General features: G+C 34.7%; 1 protein-coding gene across 3 annotated transcripts in view; it reads right to left on the bottom strand.

Moving 5' to 3' along the window:
* LEMD3 (LEM domain containing 3) overlaps window positions 1-27,789 on the bottom strand; it is a 73,400-nt gene that overhangs the window by 42,281 nt on the left and 3,330 nt on the right. For all 3 annotated transcript variants that reach the window (XR_011997849.1, XM_072741679.1, XM_072741678.1), the window contains exon 2: window positions 2,837-2,874. Coding sequence is in view for 2 of the 3 variants with exons in the window: in XM_072741679.1 (XP_072597780.1) it covers window positions 2,837-2,874 (38 nt within the window). In the remaining variant the exon portion in view is untranslated. The remainder of the gene's footprint in view (window positions 1-2,836; window positions 2,875-27,789) is intronic.

Genomic DNA, 27,789 nt, shown 5'->3' with positions numbered 1-27,789 from the left:
GAGAGGAGATCATTTCAATGTTTAAGGACCTTGCCAAGTAACTGAAGGCAACGAGACCCACAATTTCAGAGCAATCACAATGAAGAAGGACCCACACAGCAATGGGAGAATGTAAGTCAGGAAAAGGGGTAAGCTTATCACGCTGTTTGGAATAAGTTCATGATTCAAGAGGGGGCTGTATCTTTATTATTTCCTTTCTTCCTGATGTGTCAAAGAAAACAGTAATACTGGAAAAATAGGACCAGGATATAAAAAGCTAGGAAAGTAACATTTATATGTCTAATGACATGCAACCTCATACAATTATCTTCATGCTGTATTTTCAGGGACAGAGACAAGTGTATATGCTATGTGTGGCACGTGTTTGTCAATGCAGCAATTAACTGCTTATGCTAAGAAGAAGAAAACTCATTAAAGTTTCTACCCTACCACGAGAGTCCCTGGTTTTATGGAAGATGGTTGATAGAGATCAAGTGACATTCCCCCTTGCCTTCCAGCCCTTAGCTTTGGCTCAACTCTATCTCAAGCAGATTCTGAGTCAAGCTAGGCCTTATCTCTGTATATGCTTAAAAGTCCAAACTGCAAGAATCAAACATCAAAAAATAACTGCTGGGGCTGAAAGCCAGGATTCTGAAACCTATGCATTTGTGATATGTTAAACCACAAAATTATTTTTAATAAATACGTTCAATATAATAGAATGAGAAAGAGTTCTAATGATATGCATAACTTGTGGACTTGATACATTCATACTTGTGGACTTGATACATACAGGCAAATCTGATTAAGCTTTGGGATTAAAGTACCTAATAATTTTGAAGTTTGTCTCCTCCCTTATCTGGAAAAGAGACCGATTTCCTTTTTTTTCATATGTCCTGATCACGCCCAATCCCATTCCCCTTTTAAAAACAAAACTAGGGGCAGCCTGGATGGCTAAGTGGTTTAGCACAGCCTTCTGCCAAGGGCCTGATTCCTGGAGACCGGGATTGAGCCACGTTGGGCTCCCTGCATGGAGCCTGCTTCTCCTCCTGCCTGTGTCTCTGTGTTTCTCTCTGTCTCTCATGAATAAATAAATAAATAAATTCTTTAAAAAAATAAAAAAAAATTTTTTTTAATTAAAAAAATCCAAAAATTGGACACCTGTGCTCTGTGATTACATCTCTAATGAATACCAGAGGCCTGAGAATAAACTTCATCTTTTGATTCATAGATATTAACACTGGAAAGATAAGTAGAAGAAATAAAAAAATCTTATCAGATGCAACTGAATCCATAAGACAACATACATACATACCAGTACATTATATAGAGAATTTAAGCACCCAAAAAGCTAAACTATAATTTTTCCAAAAATTATTTTTCCAATGGCAATTTATTCAAAATGATATATATTACAATGATCTCAAGTGCATGATCAATTAAATTACGATCTAACTAGTTTTTACGTAATATGTTATTAATATGAACAAATCAATCTTGAAGAAGAAAAAGAAAGGCTTTGGTTCAACTATCTTTAGCATCAATATGCTAAACTAGAAATCAATCTGAAAAACATATAAATCAAATTTTAAAGTTCTCTTCTTATAGAAACTTATACTGATTTATAGCTTCATTACAGTCTTTTTCCATTCTGACTGCTTTTCCGATTGTCTCCTAACATTCAGCTTGAAAGGTGTCTCGTGCTGGCTTTCCTAATCACCCTGAAAACAAATTTAAAGATCTACAAATAAACCATACTTAAACTAAGCTTTCACGTAATCTTTCATTAAACAGAAATGCGTTCATACTGTAATTTGAAATAGCTATCCTCCAACTGTCTCTTTTGGTAAGGTCCAACTTTTCTTTTAGTAACCCATATCATTCTCTGAAGCAACGTTCTTGTTCTTGGGTGTGTAAAAATCAGACTTTAGGGCAACTCTCCCAAATTCTCTCATATGTTGTCACCTTTAAATAGTTCCCCCTTCTATTCTCAGCCAATTTTCTCAAGACAATTTTCAGTTGTTTATATCAAGTCTCTCATTAAATGTGCAGTGAGTATATGGTACGGATTTAAATGATAATGCCAATAGCAGCATTATACTTAATATCATAACTGACAAACCTTTTTAAAAACAAATATCACAATATTACTAAAAGTGGTCATTACAAAGTCCCTCTCTAACAATCTTAATATTCTATAGATTTGATTACATATTATGACATATCCTTTAAGCACAACCAATTTTTATATATAGGTCTATATTACTGTCAATTCCTATAGTAAATTAATAACTAACTGTGCATTATAATATGAGCTCAAATACCTTAATCTTTGAAGTCCCTATAATGAAAGTAAGTGAAAAATATTTTCATGTAAGATTTAGGTTGAAATTAGTATTACAGATCCTTGAAAAGAAAAGGAATCATAAATAGGTAGCCTAACAGTCATGTTTCTTTCTAAATCCTTTGCCTTCCTGATGATTAAATAGGCATGCCTATGAACAAAAGATCCAGAGAGACAAGATGATGGCAAAGAGGACAAAAATTGTCAGAATACCCAGCAACTTATTAAACAGGCATACCTCTAAGGGTTAAGACTTGATCTCCAGCTAACATGCCAATACCATTTCACTTGGCAGTTGGCTTTTACCCTAAAGTGATAAACAACTCAGCTCTTAGGAGAAAATCTGTTTCAGATTTAATCATATTATCGTTAAAGAATATTCAAAGTAAGAAAATGTACTGTTTCAATTTAAAAGAACTTTTAAAATGAGCATTTTTTTAGTTGACAGTCTTCCTAATACTTTTAGCATATAAAACAGGAGACAAAATATCAGTATTATGATCTTCTACTTACTTGTATTTTTCCAAATGTTTCATCAAAGGGTTTTTTTACTATCAAGAAAGAAAAAAAGACAACTATTAGCATCATTTGAGAATGAGAATTAGAATCCCCTAAACAAGCCCCCTGAAATGCCAGCATGTACTCTGCCATAACTGAATGTAAACAAGCAAACAAAATGTAAACAAACTGATGATAATAAAGGTAAGGGTAGTAATTTTTGCGACTCACTATATTTACCATTCTTACCTTGAATCTGTGGTTTTCTCTGTAATAAATGAGAGAAGTGAGTTCAAGTCCCAGTTCCATCACTTATTAGTTAACATGACCATGAACTGCTTAGCTACTCTAAGTGGTAGTGTACTTTCCTATAAAGAAAGGCTGTAACAATGATACCTAACTTATATAGTTGTTGTGAAGATTAAATGAGATTAATTATATACAATGCTCTGCTTAGTATCAAGCACTTAATACATGTTACCTATTACTGCTACTAACTATATTGCTTCCACCAAACTTGGTTTCTACTCAAAATACAGATCAACAGCAGTTACTACTTAAGGAAATTTACCAGATGCTTTTTAAAACTAAACAATTCTTTCAAAATTCTGACTTCTAATGATTAAAAAACAAACAGAAACAAAAAACAAAAAACTTCCTACTGCTTGCTAACATCTGGAAAAGTTGGCAAGAAACAAATATACAGATAAAGTAGCTAAGAACTGCCTCAATATTAAATAATTTCGTATTGCCAATATCTATTATAAAAAGGATTTAGCACTTTTCATCCAACCTCCCCTCATACATCTCCCCTAAAAATAATGCAAACAAGTTTACAGTAAATATGTAGTATCTCTAATGGTTACTATTTAGAATCTTCTCTTTATCATCTATTTGAAAATTACATGCAAAACATTCAGAGCTTTCAGATAACTGGATCTCTATAATCCAGTTCCCAACTAAGACTAACTGAGCCTACAAAGTAGTTCACACTGACCAGGTTTCCTTTCTGAGGTGCTTTTCTATTTTTATTTAAGAAAACAGGAAGTCCCATAGGAACTAGGAACTGCCTGATTCTAAGAAAGATCATGTGTGAGATCAGTTTAACAAGGTACAAAAAAAAAGCAAAGAAAAATGTATCCTGTGATTATCTAAAGCGGTTTGCTAATGGGTTTTTAGACAGTTTTCTAGAGTAACAGTGTTTTAATCTGGAAAAGAAAAATTTTTGAATGACAGATCAAAAGTACTCATTAGGGGACTAGGAAAAAGAAAACATAGCTTAAAGACTAAATAAAATGTTATGAATCACAACATGCTTGTACTAAAAAGATACTTTTAAATAACACTGATTTTTATTAATGTAAAATTTGAAGAATTTAAAGTAAAGCTGTATTGCCAAAAAAAAGTCTTGTCGATCGACTTAAGAAAAGCCATGATAGCCTTACTTTTTTGACCATATACAAAATCATTTTTTGTCAAGATTATTAAAATGGAAAGCTAATTCTTCAAGTATCCCTATAGAAGTATTACCGAAGACTGTGGGTGTTCTCCCACTAGACTGTCCTACTGTGAATTTCTCATGACAGGGACCACGTGTCACTCATATTTGTATGATAGAGCCAGGCATAGTACTGTGCATACAGTTAGTGCTCAGAAGTTCTGGTTGTGCTATCTAGGTTAGACCCACCCTTCTTTTTTCTACCCTGTTAACACTGCAGAAGGCTGAGAAGGGTAAGTCTGAAGCAACTGGGAAGAGGAGCGGATAACAAAGAAAGCTATAGAGCAGAACAATAATTCTGTTAAAAGAATTGCTCTGCCCTTGGTATCCTTCTAGATTCCTGCCTCGTGTCTAAATGGGCTGAGATACCTGATAGTGTATCTTAAAAGCCAATTAATATACTTTCCATCCTACATTCCTTATGCTTAAAAAATTTCTCCCCAACCTCCTATGACAACCACCATTTTCACAGCATAACTGGCTATTAAAAAAAAAATCACAAAAAAGAGGACACTCATTAAAAAGGACATAACAAAGTTGAAAGACTTGTGAGTTTCAAAATATTTGAATACATCAAATGTATAATGTAGATTTTCATGGCAATACTATGCAAATAATTGATTTCATTCTGTGGACTATACCTAAGCACTTGTCTTCAAAGTCTTTTGTTCATAGTATTATAAAGTTTTTTGCTTGTTGATTTGTCTCCTCATTCAGCATTGCACTTTTTCTTTTTAGGGTAAAATATCTTCCTTCATTAAGAGCAGCATCAGTTCATAAATACTACGATTCATATTTGTAAATTAGCTTCATATTGTGTTGTGAAAGCCTTCTAGCTGTTGTTTGTTTGGCATATTGTCACATATCTACTGATAGACATTCCAAAGTTCATGGGAAAATGGGTTCAAATCTCTGCACCACTGTACAGATCATGATGAGGGCTGGCTAAGATTTAGATAATAGAAAAATGGGACTACCGGGTCAATGGAGAAATGAAACTAAACTCTCAATCAGTTTGATGAAACCAAATTGTCAGCCAATTATTTATCTTTTATGGCAAAATTACATCATCAAAATGCTTGCAGCAAAGATGCTTGTAGCAAAACTACCTAGAACCACAAGTGTCACCTATTAAATTAACAGACCTATTAAGTTAACAAGAAGTAAAAGGTAGTGTTGAAATTAAGTTTTACAAAGGAAACTCAACCCAAAACAGTAATTATTAAAAAACAAAGCCCCCAATTCTAAAAGCAGCTTTTTTAAAAGACTTTTTTTAAATTTTTAAGTAATCTCTACACCCAAAATAGGGCTTAAACTCACGACCCTGAGTTCAAGAGTCTTACGCTGTACCGACTAAGCCAGCCATGTACTCCTAAAAAAAAGCATCTTTATACATCTAACTTTTCTTCCCCCAAATCACCTCAGTATTTCTAACACTACAGGTCAGTATCTTTTATTCATCCAAATTATCTACAATATTTACTTTTTTAAGATGTTATTTACTTATTCATGAGGGACACACCGAAAGAGGGAGAGACATTAGGTAGAGGGAGAAGCAGGCTCCCTGCAGTGAGCATGATGCAGGACTCAATCCCAGGACCCTGGGATCATGACCTGAGCCAAATGTAGACGCTCAACCACGGAGCGTTGATAGGCACCCAGGTGCCTCTATCTACAATATATAATGGAAACAACACATATTGCCACCCCTAGTGAAAATATTACTCCTCCCCACCCCCACCCCCGGCAGCCACCAATTCGGCATTTATAGAAAAGAAACCATATTCCAAAAGCATCGCACAGCAAACAAGTGCCACCTCATTTACAAGCCTCTTTTCTAGGCATGTAAATTATGTTCTTATCCCTTATCCTAAAGCAATGACAATGCCACATGGATATTTCGAACTTTCCTCTTCCATCCCTTAATCAGCACAACCTTGAAGCCATTTGAGACCAAGTACCGTCCTCCTTTATATCCTACATCCCCAATAGCTTCTCTCAGCTGTTTTTTCCTCAAATTCTCCTGGTTTCACCATTTCTCCCTCAATTTTCTTGTTCAGATTATTTCAAACCTCAAATATACCAAACTTTCCTTTGTAAATGTCCTTAAAATTTTGACTTCTCTAAACTACCCTAATGACCGTAAAAATCAAATTCCTAATTACATTTCTTTAATTATACTACTAGATCCCTCAAAATCTTCCAATGATTTCCCAACAAATTTTGCTTCAAGGAAGTAATTCTAACCTTGTGATATTCTCCTATATACATAGACACATTGTTGACTCTCATTCTCCAAACTGCTCTTTCACATCAATTCGAAAAATGTTAATAGTTTTACCAATCCATTTAACTTTTTTCATTCTCTTACACTGAGATCAAATTCATTAACCATAACGAATGCCCAGATAAAAAGGAAAACCTGAAGTGTATCAATCTATAAATGTATTCACAAATATATGTTTAATTTTGGTCAAATAAATTGGTATTTTCCTCAGAAAGGGTCCATTTTGGTCACTCAATGGCAGTAAAAAGAAAAGCCTGGGGACACCTGGGTGGCTCAGCAGTTGAGCATCTGTCTTCAGCTCAGGTCGTGATCCTGGATCAGTCCCACATTGGGCTCCCTGCAGGGAGCCTGCTTCTCCCTCTGCCTGTGTCTCTGCCTCTTTCTGTGTCTCTCATGAATAAGTAAATAAAATCTTTTAAAAAAAGAAAAAAAAGGAAGAAAAGTCTGTGATGCCCAAAGTTCTTTCACAACTCAAAAAGAAACAGGTTTTTTTAATTTAATAATTATTTATGGACTACTTTGTGTGAGGCACTGGAAATGTGACTTAAATAAAATTTTACAAACCCTTGCCCTCAAAGCACTTATATAAGAGTAGACAATGTACAAATACATTTTAAAAATATATAGTATGGCAAATGGTTCTAAGTGCTTTCGAGGTAAAACAGCAGGGAAGGTGCTTGACTTGATTGACAGTGAGGGAGGAAAGTTGTATTAAGATGGTCGGAGAAGGCCAAATCTCTGCGTTTGAATAGAAACCTGGAGGAGCACAGACAGGAAACAAGCCATGCGGGTACCTGAAGCAAGAGGTTTACAGACAGGAAGAACACGAAGTGTACAGGCTTTGAAGGGGCAGCATGCTTGCCATAGTATTCCTGGAAAGGTAACACACTAGAGGCCAGACAGCAAGAAATGAAGTCAAACCGGTGAGATTATTTAAGGGAGTCCGTTAAGTACAGATAACGAAGGACCTTGGAAATTCTCACGTATCACTTGAGCAAGAAAGAAATCTCACAGATTCATTTTATTCAGCTTATGCTTTACAAAGAAAAGCACATATAATAAGGGTCGGAGCCACTCTCTCAATTAAGTTTAAGAATCCTAAGCATTTAGAAAATAAATGATCTGCTGTTCACGACTCGGGAAAACTGAGGAAACAGCACATTCAGGGTGCTTTCCTCCAGCTTTCTCCTGACCCACAGAGTCAGCTTCAGTCAGCCTTGACATTTTCATGTTCTGGATACTTGAAACTATCATCAGTTATCAATCACTATACAAAAACATTCTGCCAGGAGGAACCGAATAGACATTTTTCTAAACACACACAAATAACCAAGAGGAACATGAAAAGGTGCTCAACATCACTAATCATCAGGCATATGCAAATCAAAGTCACAGTGAGATATCACCTCACACCTGTTAGAATGGCTACCTTCAAAAAGATGAGGTAACAAGTATTGGTGAAGGTATGGAGGAAAGGGAATTCTTGTGCACTGCTGGTGGGTCGTAAACTGATGCAGCCACTTAGGAAAACAGTACAGAGGTTCCCCCAAAAAATTAAAAAAAGAACTATCATATGATCCAGCTAATCTCACTTCTGGGTATATATAACCAAAGGAAATGAAATCTTGAAGAGATATCTGCACCCCCGTGTTCACTACAGCACTCTTCACAACAGCCAAAACATGGAAACAACCTAACTGTCCATCAACAATTGATGTATAAAGAAGATACACACACACACACACACACACAGAGGAATATTATTCAGCCACGAGAAAGAAGGAAATCATGCCACCTGTGACATGGCTGGATCTTCAGGGTATTATGCTAAGTCAAAGTCTGACAGAGAAAGACAAATACTATATGATATCACTTATATGTGGAATCTAAAAAAGCCAAGCCCCAAAAAGAATAAAGTGGTGGTTACCATGGCCTGGGCAGTGGGAAAAACATGGAACCACCAAAGGATATGTTTCCAGTTCTAAGATTAACAAGTTCTGGGGATCTAATGTATAGCATGGTGATTATAGCTAATAATACTGCAAGTTTCTAAGAGAGATCTTAAAAGTTCTCAACACACCAAAAAGGTGGTAATTATGTGACAAGATGGAGCAGTTAACTAATGCTATGGTGGTAATTGTTTTTGCAATCCATAAATATATCAAATCAACACACTGTACACCTTAAACTCACACACTGTTGTATGTCAATTATATTTCAATAAAGCCAAAAAAAAAAAAAAAAAAAAGTCTGCCAGGGAAGACACTGAGGCTTCCATCTTTCTGGTCTTCTTCAAGCCTGAAAGTTTCTCCTCCTCCTTCATTCTGCCTTCAAGGTCCTGCATGCAGCTTGGCTACAGTCATGAAAGATGCTTAACCACTGCAGCTCATTGTGACCTTCCCCTTCTCAGAAACGCTATGTATTTATTGTCAGTATTTTTGCTAACTTACATTATAATTTAACTATTTGCTGTTTGTTTCCTCCCCTCAAAGACTGCAGAATCCCTACCTATCTCAATGCCTTGCAGATATTTGATGCTAAATATATACTACACGAATAGCAGCTTAAAAGCATACTGCAACCTCCTAGGATAACAGTTTTACCAATGCCATAATCCTGAATACAACTTTTTCTTTTGAATAAAAAAGAAATTATATTTATTAAACTCGTGGTAGATTCCAAGAATACTGATGCCACATACTCAGGAGGTGACTTTCACCACTATTTGAAAGCAGGGATTACTCCCATTTTTACAGACAAAAAAAGCAGATGCATGATGAGGTTAAGATGCCTCCTTGCATTAAACACAGTTTTAAAAGCTGGGATTCAAACCTACAGCTGACTCCAAAGCCTACACTCTTTTCATTATATAAAAAACAACTACAAAAAAGAAAATATTTGTTCTATTTAGTTTAAGGAAAGCATTCTTCTCTAGAACTTTCAGATACAGAATTATTAAACTTTAATATCCTTATGACGTAATGCACGAAAAATGTCCAAAATGGGGAATGAGGAAAAGACACTGCTGTTGGAGAATACACTGTTATCTCCTAGATAAGGGAAACTCTTCAAAACCAAGTTCTCTACTGGGTGTTGTATGTTGGCAAATCGAACTCCAAAAAATATACAAAAAAACAAAAAAAACAAAAAAAAACAACATACACACACAAAAAAACAAAACCAAGTTCTCTAATTGCAGTCCAGGCAAAAATTTTCTGAGATATATCAAAACATAAAGTGTTTCATGACCAGCAGGGGCAGCATTAGTAACTCCCCTTCTCTCTGCTGCCATGGCACTTTGTTCGTAAGACTACTATAAAATTTATCAGAGAGTATCGGTTTAAAAAAAAAAAAAGTCATAATTTTCTGACTAAAATCTAAACAACATCTAAACAACAATTTGGCCTCATCTTCCAACAAAAGATATTCACAAACATTTATCAAGTGCCTACTATGTGCCATATTAGATTAGTTGCAAGAGATTAAAAATAAAAATATATAAGCCCTGTTCTCAAGAAGTTCAGTCTGCAGAGCAGTAACTGCTGACATGCACTTTCAAAGTCAGTCTCTCATAATTTTAAAACTCTGTGACCTTAAGGTTAGGTTTTAGTCTTTGGAAACTTCAAGTCATCTAAAACATAGTTAAATTCAGCAACCTAAATGACCAATTATCTCTGAGTTGTACCTTTTTGTAAACAAGACATTCAAGTTCTCAAATCCCATCTTCTAGCTTTAGTGGTTTAAACGAGCATAATTATATGTGAAGAAATGGGGAGTAGGGGGCAAATGTTTCCAACAGCTGCAGAACACTGCACCTGTGTGTGTGGCAAACACTTCTGCATTTCACCACCAGCCAGACTGATCTAAAAATGGACAGGGTGAACAAGGCAGCACATTCTTTTGCAACATAGCCCACTGCCCATTTGTCCTCTGAAAGTTCTCCAATTGTTCCATAGTTCTATTAAATATACAGTCATTCTAAAAGATAGGAACAGTTCGCATCAAATATATTTAATAAATTACTATGAATACTGGCAGTAAATTAGCAAAGTTTTGACAAAAACTGGCTACTATGAAACTTGCCTAAAGTAAACCCTTGTACTACCTTTGCTCTCATAAATAACCTTTCCATCTTAACCCACCTATCTATCTGGATTTACAGAGGTACAGACCTAGATGGGGATAGCAAGTGAAGAAAGGAAGGAGGGCAAAACCTCAAAAGCTTCTCCACTTCTCAGATCCTATAGGGCTCTAGACTTTTCACTTGTCCTGTTTTAAGAAAGGCAACAATATGTGCTACTTCCAAAAAAGCTATTCTTAATGAATAACAGAACATACACCATGATTTCATAAAATCAAAGGGACTTTAAATGTGGATATCAAAGTACTAAGAATATAATAAAATCTGAAATAATGTGCCCAAGAAAATAAAAGATCAAGACTTCTAATTAAGTTGGCAATAGCCTTATTATTTGGTTGGTTCTTATTCTTCATCTCTATGAAAAAGATCAAGTATAGTCTCTTTCAACCTCATCATCACTTGAAAATCTCACATTTGCTCACCATAAAAATGAAGATTCCATGGGGGGGAAAATAACAGACTGTAATGGAGATTTCTGTCTTTATTCAAGCACCAATTTCACATTATAATTGCACCCCAAGTTTGGGATCTCTGTAACAAAAGCTGTAAGAAAAGATTTCTAACCAACAAGTATTTACAGAGCATATTCTATAAACCATGTCATGAGAACACAGTGCTTACGGACTAATGGAGATAAACGAGCTGTTATGATACATAATATAATCAATACTGTCTTCAGAAAGCGTAAATAATTTCTGCCTAAAATACTTTCAGGCCTTAAAAACACTTTCAAGAGTTATAAAATGGAGTGGCCTACTGGAAAACGCAACAATGATGAACTTCATCATTGAAGAAAATGATGAGAAAAAAAACCTCACAAAGACTATTCTATGAATCCACTTATATGAAGTTTTAGAACAATCAAAACTAACCTATGGTGAAAAAAATCAGAATAGTGATGAGTACTGATGTGGCACAAGGAAACTTTTGGAGGTGAAGGCAATGGTCTATATCTGTAGGGATTTAAGTTGCACAGCTAGATACATTTGTCAAAACTCATTTGACTGTAAAGATTGGTACATCTGACTGCATGTAAATTTTACCAAAATAAAAACACCCCTCACTCCAGTTAATAATATGTACGACATATGTAAAGATAGAGTATCCTAATGTCTTCAAGTTATTCTGAAATATTTTTTTAAAAAGACAGAATGATGAATGGACAGAGTGATGGATAAGATATATAATAAAGCAAGTGCAGAAAATGTTAACTGTAGAGTCTAGATGTGGATATGTGGGTGTTTATAGCACAATTCTTTCAATTTTCCATTTGAAATTTTTCATTATAAAATATTGGGAGAGAAAAACTATTAAAACAATATTTGTTGTTGATGAGAAAATCCTATCAGAGAAATGGTTAAATATATATATATATTTATATAATATAAATATATAAAATATATAAATATATATAATTTTATAATTATATATTATATATATAATATAAATATATATATTTATAATATAAAATAATAATATGCATTTTATATATAAATATATAAAATATATAAAATATAAAATAAATATAAATATATATATATATATATCACTTCACTACCTAAATCACTACTTAGGGTAAGTATATATATAATATAAATATATATATATTTATAATATAAAATAATAATATATATTTTATATATAAATATATAAAATAAATATATAAAATATAAAATAAATATAAATATATATTTATATATCACTTCACTACCTAAATCACTACTTAGGGTAAAAACCCTAATTTTAAATATTGTACAAGAAAAAAATTTTCTTCCTTTCAATTCAGTCTAAATTCTTAACAAATCAAAAACTTGAAAGAGAAAATTTCCTCTTCCTTTGCAAAAATACTAAAAAAGTTAACTGTAATGTATTTTTTTGGTTTTGCTTTGTTACAGAAAGACCTAGCTGACAGTCTTATTTATCAAAATTCATATATAATTTACATTTACAAATAAAATGTTATTTTTTTAAGATATCATTTATTTACAAATAAAATTTTAAGTTACCTTTCTTACTCAAATAATGTCAGAAACTTGGCATATAAAAAATAGCTATAGGAGCTGGTATCTAGTAAATGTTTCATAAATATTCAAAATTATTTTCTAACATGATTCACAATTGAGTTGGAGGTAATTCACCTACTAGTGATTTTATAAGACTCACTCACTTGATTTACCTAAGATAAATTTACTACTAAATTTGAAAGCTAAATGACTAGGAATCAAGAAAATATCAAAATACAACACATTCAAGATACTTTAATGCTAGTCTAATTCTTTCCAAAATGAACTGTTATCTTAATAGACCCATCCCTAACTCAAGATTTGACAGAATTATCGATTACTGAATCTGACTAGTAACTAAAATTGAAGTTCCCATTCAAAAAAAAAAAAATGCTTAATCCAAGAGAAGACTTCTATACTTTAAGAAAATTCCAGGGACACCTGGGTTTCTCAGTGGTTGAGTGTCTGCCTTCAGCTTGGGGCATGATTCCCAACATTCCAGGACATTCCAGGATCGAGTCCCCCATCGCAGGGAGCCTGCTTCTCGCTCCGCCTCTGCCTCTCTCTGTGTGTCTCTCAAGAATAATAAATAAAATCTTTAAAAAAAAAAGAAAGAAAATTCCAAAACTTACTCTAAGACAAAATATAAAGTTAACAATGAATCTAATCTCTGCCCACCTCAAAGACAAAATATAAAGTTAATAATGAAAACTTGCCCACCTCAACCCACTCCCACACACACACACACACACACACACACACCCTACTAAGTTGTTATGGCTCAAAACTTCAGAGGGAAACAATTAGGCTGCCATTTCCATCTAATTTTGTCAGCCACAGACACTCCTGTAGATTACCAATGCTGACAGGGAAGGTAGTATAACACATTCAAATAAACACAAAGCAGTATATCTACTTAAATTACAGGAGCCTCATCCTACTACACTGTTCAAGGTCCAAAAGTCTGAGTGATCTGCTTTTTCAGTATTTTCACAGATCTCTTATTAAAAACCATTTTTGCACAGATGCCAATTAAAGAATTATGCTACTGCATGTGACAAGTGAATAGAAAAATAACAGCAAGTCAACCCACAAAGGTTAGATACAAACTTATAAATAATACCAAGCATCTGTGCAACAGATAACCTGGCACCCAAACAAATTCATGCTAATGCAATACTCCAATTTATTAAACTTGGTGACAGCTCACTGTATTAAGAGATTTTAAACATTAACTGTTACACACTAGAGACTATCTATGACACTTCCTCAAAGTTTACACTGCCAAGAATACAAGTGGAATTGTATTATAACAAGGTCTGTTCTGAAAGAATATTGCTAAGTGAGAATTTGGAGATCCAAAAGAGCTTTGTGATACATGGTACAACCTATCCCCAGTGCAATGCAATAAAGCAACATCCATTTCCCATACAATTAAACATAAGAGGTCTTCTACTAAATAACACTCTCAATCACAATGCACTGTGTTTAACATTGTAAGTGACTAAAGATAATTAACTTTTTGTCACACATAGGCAATATGCAGATAAGAAAACTGGAGAGAAAAATTACAGTGCAGTGATAAGATGAATAGTACTAACATATATATATATATATATATATATAAATGATAGTTCGCATTCCATTTTTTAAAGATTTTATGTATTTATTTATTCATGAGAACACACAGAGAGAGGCAGAGACACAGGCAGAGGGAGAAGCAGGCTCCCCATGGGGAGCCCGATGTGGGACTTGATGCCAGGACCCCAGGATCATGACCTGAGCCAAAGGCAGACACTCAACCACTGAACCACCCAGACGTCCCTCATTTCATTTTTCTAATGGGGATAAGAAGTATAGCTCTGTTAAAAGGGAAAATGACATATTTGTATAAACGAGACCGAAGTATGATCAAAACAAAAATTCAAAGTGAATTTGGAGCTAAAAAGGAAATCCCCATCATTGGCTTTACGACCAACGTGCTTAAAAATTACATCTTGACTTTTAGCTCTGGAAAAAAACAAACAGAAATGAAAAGTCACTTGGGACATAGAGGTATTTAAGTATGTCATCATTAGGTCAAAAACAGAACCACTGAATAAAAAAATTGAAAGTAGTTACAACAAAAAGTCTAAAAAGACTTTTTTTGTTGGCTATAATATATAGAACTTTAAGAATAAAACTCATGCTTCCACATGAACAGTGGACAGAAGATACCACATACACTGGAATCACATCAGATTTTCACCTAACATCTAACTTCTTAGATGAAGAACAAGTTATCTCTTCACACCGAAAGGCAGCGGGGTAAAATGGGAGGAAAAAAAAAATCACTGGAGCAAGGAATGCTAGCTCCAACATTTATGACTTGCAATCTTGGGCATTCTAGAAACTTAATGTAAAATGGGATGCTTTCTGACTATGCACAGAGATACTGAGTGGGGTGGGCAGGAGATTAATAAATCTTTTTCTTCTTTTCTCATCCCTAACATGAAATAAAAAACAAACGGTACTCCGTTTACAAACATCATAGTATACCACTACTCCATTCTTCATTTGTCTCTGCCGTGGAGCTACTGGAAAGAAAAGACAGAGTCCTTAGAAAATCTGTTGAGTTAGGAAGATATGAAATGGAAGACCCCAAAGCAAAGCTCCCTGCCAAAAATTTTTTAAATGCCTGAATTTTTCAGTAATTGCCAAAATTTTCATTTACCAGAGACAGAATCCGAATTAATAAAGATCTTGTATTTAAAATAAAATCACCTCAAGATTAGAGTTTTTACTAGTTAAGTTAGCCAGTCATTTGAACTTTACAACTGATCCCTTGACATTCATCACGAATGTCTTAAAAACAAATTCTGAAGTCTAACCAGTATATTTTCCTTACAGCATGCTTTAAAAGCAATGGTTCTCCATTTTTTTAAGTAAAAAGACCTCTTCGTTTTTATCAAGACATTCCGATCCCACAATAGTATTTTTAGTATTCACTATGAAGAAAACATGACAAAATGCTACCATGAATTTTTATATTCTAACCACAGATTGTATTGATATACAGATGCAAACAATACACAATATGAGAGGAGCAAAACAAGTGTTAGGTCCTCAAACACTTTGTAATGGGTATAGCTCCCAAATGTTCTCAGCCTATAAGTACTGACATAAATTCTAAATTAAGAACTATAGGCAACCCAACTACTACACATATAAAGATAAAGGATGATTTAGAGAGGCAGAGCTAAGCTGATTCCATATTGGCTCAATCCTCACTAAAGATAATCACACAAATTTTATCACAAAATCATATGATCTTTATTATCACAATTCTACAATATTGCAAATTTAATCAGATGGCTTTTCCTAACATTTGGCTCAAAGTAGCTGAACTGAGGGAATAAAGGGAGTTGAAGTTTGATAAAGGAGAGGGTATGTAAATGAGGAACACAGTATAGTACAATAGTTAGAGGATGAGCTTTCAAGACATACTGCTCGGGTTCAACCAACAACATAATTCAATTAACTCCCTTCTCTTACCTATAACCTTGGACAAAGTAATTACCCTAATCCTCCATCACAGCATCCTCACTTGCAGAATGTTAAAAATGCTTAACAAGACTAACTGTTTATACTTGCCAAGCACCCAATGAATGGGCCTACTCTTTTATTACAGGGCATTATGCTGAGTGAAATAAGTCACAAAAAGACAAACACTGTATGTTCTCACTTATATGTGGACTCTAAAAAAACCAAACTCATAGGTATAAACAATATACTGGTGGTTATCAGACACAGGGATGGGGTGGGGTGTAAAATAGGTAAAGGTTAAGGGTGCCTGCGTGACTCAGTTAACCGTCCAACTCAGCTCAGGATCAGGAGATCAAGTGCTGGGTGTGGAGCCTGCTTAAGATCCTCTTTCACCCTCTCCCTCTGCCCTTTCCCAGTTCCAAAAAAAAAAAAAAAAAAAAAAAATAGGTAAAGGTAGTCAAAAGGTACAAACTCCCAGTTACAAGAATAAGTCCTGGGGATGTAACATACAGTACGGTGACTATAGTAACTTCACTGTACTGTATATATTTGAAAGTTGCCAAGACAGTAGATCTTAAAACTTCTCATTATAAGGAAAAAAAGAACCTTTAACTATGTGTGGCAATGGATGTTAACTAAATTTACTGTGGTAATCATTTTGTGATATATATATCAAATCATTATCCTGTACAGCTAAAACTAATATATAATGCTATAGAACGATTATCTGTCAATTTTTTTTTAAAGATCTTATTTATTTATGATAGAGAGAGAGAGAGAGAGAGAGAGGCAGAGACACAGGCAGAGGGAGAAGCAGGCTCCATGCCAGGAGCCCGACACGGGACTCGATCCCGGGACTCCAGGATCGCGCCCTGGGCCAAAGGCAGGTGCCAAACCGCTGAGCCACCAGGGATCCCTGATTATCTGTCAATTTAAAAAAATAAAGATTTGAAGTATTAAGCACTTAGATGTTTGGCCAAGATTATAGCAAAGCAGCAGGAAGCTTAGGCCTGTATAAGAACAAGAACTAAAAGATGAAAAAGTATAACAGATGTTGGCAAAGATGTGAAGAAAGGAGAATTCTCTTACAGTGTTGGTGGGAATGCAAGCTTGTGCAGCCACTCTGGAATGGAGGTTTCTCAAAAAGTTGAAAGTAGAGCTACCCTACAACCCACCAATTGCACTAATAGGTATTCACCCCAAAGATACAAATGTAGTGATACAAAGGGGAACCTGCACTCCAATACTTACAGCAGCAATGTCCACAATAGCCCAACTGTGAAAAGAGCCCCAGATATCTATTGACAGATAAATGAATAAAGAAAATGTGGTACACATAACACTAACACACTAGAATATCACTTAGCTATCAAAAAAGAAAAGAAAAGAAAGAAAAGAAAAGAAAAGAAAAGAAAAGAAAAGAAAAGAAAAGAAAAGAAAAGAAAAGAAAAGAAATCCTACCATTTGCAATGGAACTAGAGGCTATGCTAAGCAAAATAAGTCTATCAGAGAAAGACAATTTATATGATCTCACTCATGTGGAATTTAAGAGACAAAACAGAGGATGATAGGGGAGGGGTGGGAAAAATAAAACAAGACAAAAACACAGAGGGAGATAAACCATAAGAGACTCTTAATCATAGGAAACAAACTGAGGGTTGCTGGAGGGGAGGGGGTTGAGGGGATGGGTAACTGAGTGATGGACCTTAAGGAAGGCACGTGATATAAGGAGCATGGGGTGTTACAAAAGATTGATGAATCACTGACCTCTACCTCTGAAACTAATAACACGTTATATGTCAATTAACTGAATTTAAATTGTTAAAAAATTAAATTAAAAAAAAGATGAAAAGAAAACATAAAGGGTCAAAAATAAATTGGCTTCCTCATCCAACTCTCACAGAACACGAGCCACTGCACTGAGGATCCAAAAGTTAAACCAATGCTATCTCAGGGCTAAAATAGGATATACAATTTTAAGTAAACTTCTATGGCTAGCCTGGGAGCTTAAGCTTAAAAAAAACAGTGTAGTTGAACACTTCCAAGTTCAAACAACTATCTCACACAGCGACATGGAAGACAACCCACTCAAAAATTAAGGACTGCCCACTTTTCCTTTTGGAAGTAAACAGCTTGAGTTTGTGAGCAAACATTTTCTAGTAATCTGACTGTAATTCAAAGAATTTTTTCAAATTCATTAGAAACTGTTCCTAAGTATAAATCTACAATAAAACAGCACCTTGTAAAAGAATTGAGGTAATTTTTACAATTCAAAAGAGCATGATGAGTAAGAGTACCCCAAAATCTTTCTCAAAAGGCAAGATACTGAAACCCTTAAAATTTTTTCTCACACAAGCAACAGCTTTATTAGTCATTTTGTTTTCGTTTTTCTAAATAGGAATGAACTCTCCCCTTATTCCCCAGGACAGTCGTGTGACAGAATCAAAAGGTCAGCCGTCCCTCCTACATGTCTACTTTGAAGAGCTGTACAAAGCAGTTTACAACAGGAAATGGTGAGAAGAATATAAAGGAATATTCCAAATAAGAAATGAGTGAGAATTTAGGGGATATCACTTCTACTTTAAGCTAAGAAGTCCTTTATACAACTTTATCTTTATACCATCAAGCATGGCCATTTATCTAGGGGCAGGTAGGTGAGAGATTTAGCTCTGCCACTGCTCAGCTATCTCTCATTGACTGTAGTGACTTAGGATTTAATTACTCCATATTTGTATTATATTTCTATTAGCTCTGGTCTAAACAAATCATATCTTCGATACAGTTTCAAATGGGAAATGGGATGAAATTTCATTATGTGCTTCATATCAATTATCTAGGAGACTGAAGATTCTAATGCACTTTAAATTCCTTATAATTTAAGTAGCATGGTTTTAATACCTTGCTTATCAAATTCATTTTATTATTTTATACCCCCCAATCTCTGGATTACCCCCATTCAGGCTACTGTCTATTCACAGGGACACACTATTATCTCCCCCCTTCTGGGATAATAGTGCTTGTGGTATCTTAGAAACTAGCTGAAGAAACAACATGTAAAAGGCCATCCTTCTCTACCAGCTGAACGTGTTGTCTGTTCTTCAGATGTTAACAGAAACTTACTCTAAGACCTTTCCACAATCCCAAGAAATCCTTTTCTGTCTCAAATTTACTACTATATTTTGGATTAAAGCAACATATCCCATCTATGACTCTTCTATCAGAGAGAATCAACCTTCTAGTGGTCAACAAGAGTAAAATCTAATTTTAAATTATGCTTAATTACCTATTAAATTAACATCACTGCAAAAATAAGAACATTCCTTTTCAGCACCCAGAAATAAAGCACTAACTAGGCAATACAAAAATATGACTCCTTTTATCTGCTTGGACAGCTTGAGGGTAGGGTTGAAAGATACTGATGAGCATTATAAATTTACAGGACTCGCCTATCATTAACATCACTGACAAGATGTCATACACAACGCTGACCACGTGTTGTTAAATACACTGCAGCTGAGAAATTATAAGTTAACGTATTAAAAATATACAGTTATGCATCACTTCAAATTTCTCCACAGCATTTCCAAAGACACTATCACCTTAGTTTCCTACAACAGTCACTGGCTAGAAGTTGATTTTACTATCCCCTACTTGACCAATGCAAAAACCAAGGCCCAGAGGTTATGAATGACCTCCCCAAATAAAGTTGGTGAGAAAAGATGCATAAAAAAACCTACTGCTGCCTAGCTAAGACTGTGGACTCTGAAGTCAGATCATGAGTTCAAATGGCTGGCTCCAAAACTTAGTAACTGTGGGATCCTGAACAAGTCACTTGTAATCATATCCCCTCTACATTTCAGTTTTCTTGGATACTCTCATGAAAATTAAGAAAAAGTGCCCATATAAAGTTCTCACTTTTATCATTTAAGGCTTTAGAATTTGAAAGAAGAAACATTTGGAGATGACCTGTTTTAAAAACAAGACTTTTGTCATAAGCATAAGAATACTTCTAGAACATCTTGAACTATACATTGATAACATTTTACATTTTACATTGATAACATTTTCATTTTTGGCAAATTCATTCTTTAGGTCTTCTCCTTTTTTACTTTTTTTTTTGGTAAGATTTTATTATTTACTCATGAGAGACACACAGAGAGGCAGAGACATAGGCAGAGGCTGAAGCAGGCTCCCTCTGGGGAGCCTCCTGTGAGACTCCATCCCAGGACCCTTGGGACCATGACCCGAGCCAAAGGCAGATGCTCAACCACTGAGCCACCCAGGTGCCCCTCCTTTTTTACTTTTTAAAGTATTTCTAAAAACCTGCAAGAAATGAAACTATTTCTTTTGTATAGAGTACACATTGTGGTAAACTTTATCGTAAGGCGTACTCAAATTTGCAGAAATTAATTTTTCAAGTTATGTTTCCTAAGTCATAATACACAAATCTTAAAGAGTATTACATGGTAATCAAATCTCAATTCTAGGGGATAGCTAGTGGGTAAATATTTAGGAGAAAGAAGAGAATGCCACCACAATTCAATGCTGCATTCAAGGCAGGAAGCAATTATTGGTGCATACTTCTCACTCAATTAGTTCAGGACAGATGAACTAAACTCTTGCATAGTTTTGAACCCATGCCTTGTTTCTAACTGTTAGCTTGCCCTTTGATATCATTTTAAGCAAAAAGTTGTGGCCATTGAGCAATAAATCTGCTACTCAGAAAAGGTGGTATAATTTTAAATCTGTAGCTCTAGAACTAAACAAAAACTTAAGATACCCTAAAATACATTATGACTTCCAAATTATAGATCTGTTATCATATTTTCTGACACCATGTCTGTTAGTATAAACTTTCATAATCCTTTTAAAACGTTAATTTCCTTAGAAATAAATTTTCAAAGGAACAACGTCAAACATGTAAAATTTAACAACGTCAAACACATAAGAAAACCTAAACACTTTCTTCCTGGTCAACTCTCGTTTAAAGATTATTTTGGAAAAAAAAAAAAGATTATTTTGTTTATAAAGAACATTAATTAAATCAAGATTTTTTAAAAAAAACTATCACTATTCAGGTTAAAACATACATTATTAAAACAGTAAAGCCAAGGTTACTGCTCAAATATACTGCTACTAGTTCACTTTAAAAATTTGCACTTAAAAATAAATTCTGAATATTGAAATCAAAATCTAAAGTTATCAGACAATAATTGTCATTAACAATTTCCACAATTAGTATGAGGCTATGTTCCCAAATTAAATGGTAGGTACATTTTTAGCACATTTAAAATACATACGAGATTAAGATAAAGACGTATCATTATAATATAATATTCATGAAGAATTTACTACTACTTCTTTGCCATATATTTAGGATTTTATATTAAAATCCAGTATTTTCAGGTATACTTCATTTTAAACTACTTGTAAACTAAATTAAATCCTTCTTTGCACTGATGTTATAAATCTCTTTGCAGTAAGGTTCCTTTTATTTATATAAAATACTTTTCAGACAGGTAAAGTTAATATAAAATGATTAATGAGCAAGAAAAAGGTATTTCTAAAACTTTACAACTCTACTGAGGAATCATAAAACTATCTGATCTTTTTTAAGTATTCCTGAAATTACAGAATATGTCATTTCCACTAAAAGAAATATAAGCATAGAAAAAACACACATGAAGTTTACTTAAAAGGAGCAAAAAAATGGGATAACAAGTATACTACAAAGGTCTTGACACCCTGAAAATGGAACAATGGAAAACGTAAGTTTTAAAGTGGTGATGTAAAATCAGAGGACTACTTTACGCACCAATTTTGAGACTGCAAATCTTTTAAAAATTAGAAATAGTATCATGCTTTATAGGTTTTATATATATTAGAGTTTGCATTTTATTACAACAGACTGACCAGCTCACATATCAATTAATGAATTAATCTAAACCCTTAAGTAAGGATAAATAGTCCCACATAATTCCTAATTGTCCTGAGTTCAAATTTGCACTTCCTTGTCCTTAAATTGTTAGATTTCACAGATTATTCCTGACATTTCTAAGATTTCATGCGTTAATCTGCTTCACCCATCCTTTTCTTTCACAATCTTCTGGATAACAATAATGGTAGAGAAGATATACACAGTCCTTATGCATTTACACATGTTAAAAGGCAATCTAGCAAAGTGCTTAAGAGACACTATCTGAATCCAAACACTGCCTCTGTGCTTACTAGCCACATGACCCTGGGCAAGTTTAATTTTCTTCATCTACAAAATGGAACAAATACCTGCCTCATGAAGATTAAATAACAATTAAAATTGTTCAGCTCAGTGCCTGGTACATAATGCTATTAACTACTATTACTACGTGTCATGTACTGAGCCAAGTACTTTACATTTAATTATTTAATTCTATTTTACAGATGCGGATGTTAAGGTTCACAGTGGTTTAGCAAGTTGCCTTTAATAGAAAAGCAAGGAACAACGTTCAAACGCAGGTCGGTCTCTTTATTTCAAGCCCTGATACCTATGCCAATTTCCCTCAAACTAGGCTCCTGGGATATACTCATGGGAAATTCACATGTTTTCACTCTGATAATTTTTATTTTAAATTAATCTAGAAAACTTTCAAATGAAAGACATTTCCATGAGTATATTTTATTTAAATCATCCAACTGGGATATACAAACTCCTGGTATTCCCAAGAATATTCTTAGAGGCCTAGGATTTTTTTCTTCTTACAAAATAGTCATCTTTGAAAAACTTGAAACGTAACACTCGGCCTTCATTCTTAAAGAATGGGGGAAACAACTAGTTTTCAAAATCTTTAAGCCTATTTCATTACATACACCAAGTTTTGGAACAGGTGGCTAGTGTAATTACTTGGAAAAGTAAAAACATATTTAAATATACATTTAAAATTATAGTACACTTTTGTAATGCTTGGTCTTGGCTTAAAAAGAAAACACATATGTTAAAAAAAAGATAAAAGGTATCTGGTGCTCAGTGTACTAGTACTATCTACTAGAGGAATAATCTCTCATCTTTAATCCAATTATGTAACTACAATAACCTACAGGATATTAATACTTGAACAATTCAAAAAATAAGCTCCCCCAAAACTTATTTTCTCTATACTACTTTTCCCTAAAAAAGATCCCTTTTCAACATCTCTACTTTCAATGGTCTCTGATGTCCAGGCTTATGACCTCAGAATAATCTTTGACTCTTCTCCTTTATTCTCTGGATCCAAACTGTCACCAAATACTATAAAACCTTCTTCAAATGGATTCTCTTAGTAACAGACCCTACTCCATTCCTATGAACCTCCTCCAGCTGTTCATCACTCCATGTGGGCTTACAGTACCTATCATCCCTCTTCTCTCAAATCCTATCAATTACCTATACCACCACCCATTTGTCCTTCTTAAAGATCAACTTGATCATGCTAGTGCTCTGCTTAAAAACCTCCATGGATTCCCACTGCTCAACCTATAGGATCAAGTCCAAATTTGGAATCAGCTTCTGATCATTTGAAGTTGATACAGCTCACAGTAAATTCTCCCCTTTAACAAAAGGGTGGCACTTATCACTCAATATCTGATATACTTCTTATCCATCTCTGTACTTACTATTGGTTGGAGTGGAAGCTTTTGCAAGAATGAGATTTCCTTTGTACCCTTCCTAGTACTGAGTATTAAGTTAGGTACTGAATAGGTGACCAATTACTGAGTTGATGAATTAATCAGTGCAGATAAAGCGAGTATCTGATATGTAATCATTTTCATCAAATATTTACTAAGGAATGAACTTGTGCCAAGGATACTAATGTGACTTGGGTCTACCAAACAATTCCCTTATGCCAGGCAACAACACTAAAAACTTCACATACATTACCTCACGAAATACTTTAAAACTCCAGTTTTCCAGAAAGTAAAATGTGGTAAAAGGAAATGGTAGGAAATGAAGCTAGAAAAAGCAGGCATAGTCAGATCATGAACAGTTTAGCCAAAGAATTTAGATTTTATCCAATGAGTAAAAGAAAGCCACTGACTAATTTTAAGCAAGAGAGTGAATTACTACATTTGTATTTTAGAAATATTGCTCTGGCACTGAAAACATATGGAAGAGCTACAGCCTAGAAGCAGGGACACCTGTTAGAAGACTACTGAAGCACATCAGGCAAAAAACTAACTCAGAGCAACAGTGATGGAGAGAAAAAGATTCAAAAGATTCTCTTTTGAATTACAGGAAGATGGACAAGGTATAATTACAGTACTTAATAACCAATTGGATTGAGGTTTGAGATTTGGCAGGCGCATGAAGGAAACGAAGGAATCTAGTTAAATTCAAAGTTCCTAGATGAGTTCCAGGTAGATGGAAGTGCCATCAAGTAAAACAGGGAAGGGGGGGGGGGTGTCTGAAAGGAAACCCAATGAGTACAGAAAATGGGTACTCCTGGAGCACCCTGAAGAAACTGTCCAATAAACAAGTAGGTAAATCCAGAACTCAGGAGAGAACATTTAAGGTAAAAATATAAAATCAGGAGGTTATTAGCCAGAAACCGTACAAAAGGATAGAACCAAAAACAAAAGTTCCAGAGACCACCAATATTTAAAACACAGTCAGGATTAAATGAAAACTGGGAGAGAGTAGTGATACAGAAGTCTGCGAAGGAGTTAAACAAAGATGGGAGTTATCACTGTATTGAATGTATCAAAGAGGCCAAGATAAGAACTTAAATGCCTCTCCTGGATTTGGTAATTGAGTAACTTTCGACTTGAAGGAGAGATTACAGATGAATGGATGGTAAAGAAAGCTAAACTAGGCAGGGGTTGAGTGAATGGCAGAGGCAGAAAGAGAGAGCAATCTTGGCTGAGAGGAAAGTAACGGCTGGAAGAAAACAGAGGGCTGAAGAACATTTTCAGGGTGGCAGAGATTTTAACATTTTTACAGGATGAGAAAGGGACCAGAGGAGAGTGAAATTTTTAAATTATGCCTTGTACTTAAAACTTAGTATAAGGAAAGTTAGCTGCCATACAGCGTTAAGTGAAAAAACAGGCTGTAGGATATATATAGTATGACACCACTTAAAATTCTAACTCCTTTCTATGGCCTTCAGGGCCTTGAGGTCCGTTAAGACCTGGCCCCTGCCCCCTTCTGACTGCTTCATATGCCACTCTCTCATTCGCTATACCCCAGCCACAACGAGCATTCTATTCTGATGCTTCAACTTGCCAAGCTGGTTCTTGCCCCAAGAGTTTTGCACTGGATATTATTTCTGCCTGGAATTCTTTTCTGCCTATCAATGGCCAGGTCCTTCAAGACATCCAGATTTCAATTCAAACATCACCTCCTTAGAGAGGCCTGCTCAACCTGTAATATTCTATATCCTTCTACCCCAGACAAAGTTGTTATCATTAACCTGTGTTAGCCAACTATCAGTCTCTCAAATTCTTATTTACTTGTCCATCTTCCCCACCCCCACCCCCGAATGTTTAAAATACTGCTTGGCACTCTATTGTTGAATGAAAATGTACACAAACACACACACACACACACACACACACACAAATATATGAATGTATGTATTTACATGAAAAGCATTAGGAAAGTTCTGAAAGGTATTTATCTGAATTTATTTATACCAGGGGTGAGTGGGAGACTAGAAGGAGAGGTATACAGTACCTATTCATTTTTTGCTTCATAGATCTTTATTCAAAATTTCTACAAAAATCATGTCTTTTGGGCAGCCCAAGTGGCTCAGCGGTTTAGCGCCGCCTTCAGTCCAGGGCGTGATCCCGGAGATCTGGGATGGAGTCCCACATCAGGCTCCCTGCATGGAGCCTGCTTCTACCTCTGCTGTGTCTCTGCCTCTTTCTCTCTCTCCTGTGTATTCTCATGAATAAATAAATAAAATCTTTAAAAAAAAAAATGTCTTTTATAACTGGAAAACGATTTTTATAAAATGACCAAAGGAACCGAAGATAATCTACTCTTCATCTCATTTTCTTTTGTTGGGTTGTCATGACCTAATCTCACTGCAGGCTGATCCTTGAGTTGTTTGGTAGTTCAGTTCAAAGTTAGAATCTTAAACCCTAGAACTAGAGAGAACTCAGAGATCATCTACTTCAACCCCCTAGTGTTACAGATGAGGAAGCAGAGACTCACAGTAATCTAATTAACAAAAACTAGGGCACTGATAAAAAATTTTCCAAGACCAAATGATTAAAAACTATTTAAAGGGCTATTATATGTTATACATAATTTAAATGACAACTAATAAAAGCTTACTAAAGATTACTCTCATATATAACCTACAATCTCCTGGTGAAATTATTACTCAAAGTAAAACTATTTCCTTAAGCACACTACTTGACCAATGAACCCTATGGTTAAGCTCTGGTTAACCATTATGCTATGACAAAGGATTCAGAATACATAAATATAGGCAGTGAAAAATTATTCACCGTTAGTGTGCAGACTAACTGAATTAGGAGGCACTTCTTTCCACCAAGGTATACGGTAAATCAAATATATAAGTATTCATTGCATTTTGATTCAAATTTCTGTATCAATGTCTACAGTGTATTTTTAATGGAATTTAATAAAAATTAAATGCCGAATAAGAAGAAATACTTTAGTAAATATTTACAGAAACAACTTAACTATTTCTCTTTACATACATACCGTAGCTTACCAGGAATACAACAAATTTTAAACTTTTCAATAATACCATTTTATGTTTTTTTTAATAAACTATCTCATTTGACCCTTACAACATCCCAGAGAGCAGAAATTATTACTCCTATTTAGGAGAGAAAAAATGGGGATCCGAGCTTAAGCAACTTAAGTCATTTGGACAAGTCCTCATACCCCAGATCCTCCACCTCTTAGCCACTGTTGTTTCCATCTACCCAAACTACTTTTACCATTTTTTAAAATACAAAAACACTTTACAGTTTCTTTCCTGCCATGTTGGTAAAGGTTGAGGGAGCTATTGAAACCCTCAGGGATAGCAGTCCTATCCCTTTCTATTCCATCTGAAATTTTAGTACTAAGAAAACATTACTCATTCATCTTAACAGTGAGGAGAAATGTGTAACAGTCACCCTTATTGAGAATTGTGCTCATCAGTGATTCATTACGAAATCCTACCAAATATTCAATTGTTTTCTTAATCCTAATAAAAGTACCCTCTTATTTAGAAAGCTCTCTACAAACAATATCCAAAGTATGGGCTTTATAGTTGGAATAAAAAAAAATCAGAAACCAAATCTCAGTCCTATTCAGCTATTGGTACATTTCTGAACACCTTGTCTCACTGTCCTCATCTGTAAATTGAGGATAATACCATCTGTATCTCTGATGTGTTCAATAATATGGATAAGGCACTCACAAAAGGGCTAAGTCATAGAGTTGGCTGTTAGAGAAACAGATACAGACAGGTACTGCTGATAATGTCATTGAATTTATGGGAACTTTACTAGCTTAGTTTCTGGTGTGATCTTATTTCT

The sequence above is a fragment of the Vulpes vulpes genome, chromosome 16, assembly GCF_048418805.1.
Source record: "Vulpes vulpes isolate BD-2025 chromosome 16, VulVul3, whole genome shotgun sequence".
In the NCBI taxonomy this organism is placed as follows: domain Eukaryota; kingdom Metazoa; phylum Chordata; class Mammalia; order Carnivora; family Canidae; genus Vulpes; species Vulpes vulpes.
Note: the sequence above shows the minus strand (reverse complement) of the source record. Positions and strands in the feature narration are given on the sequence as shown.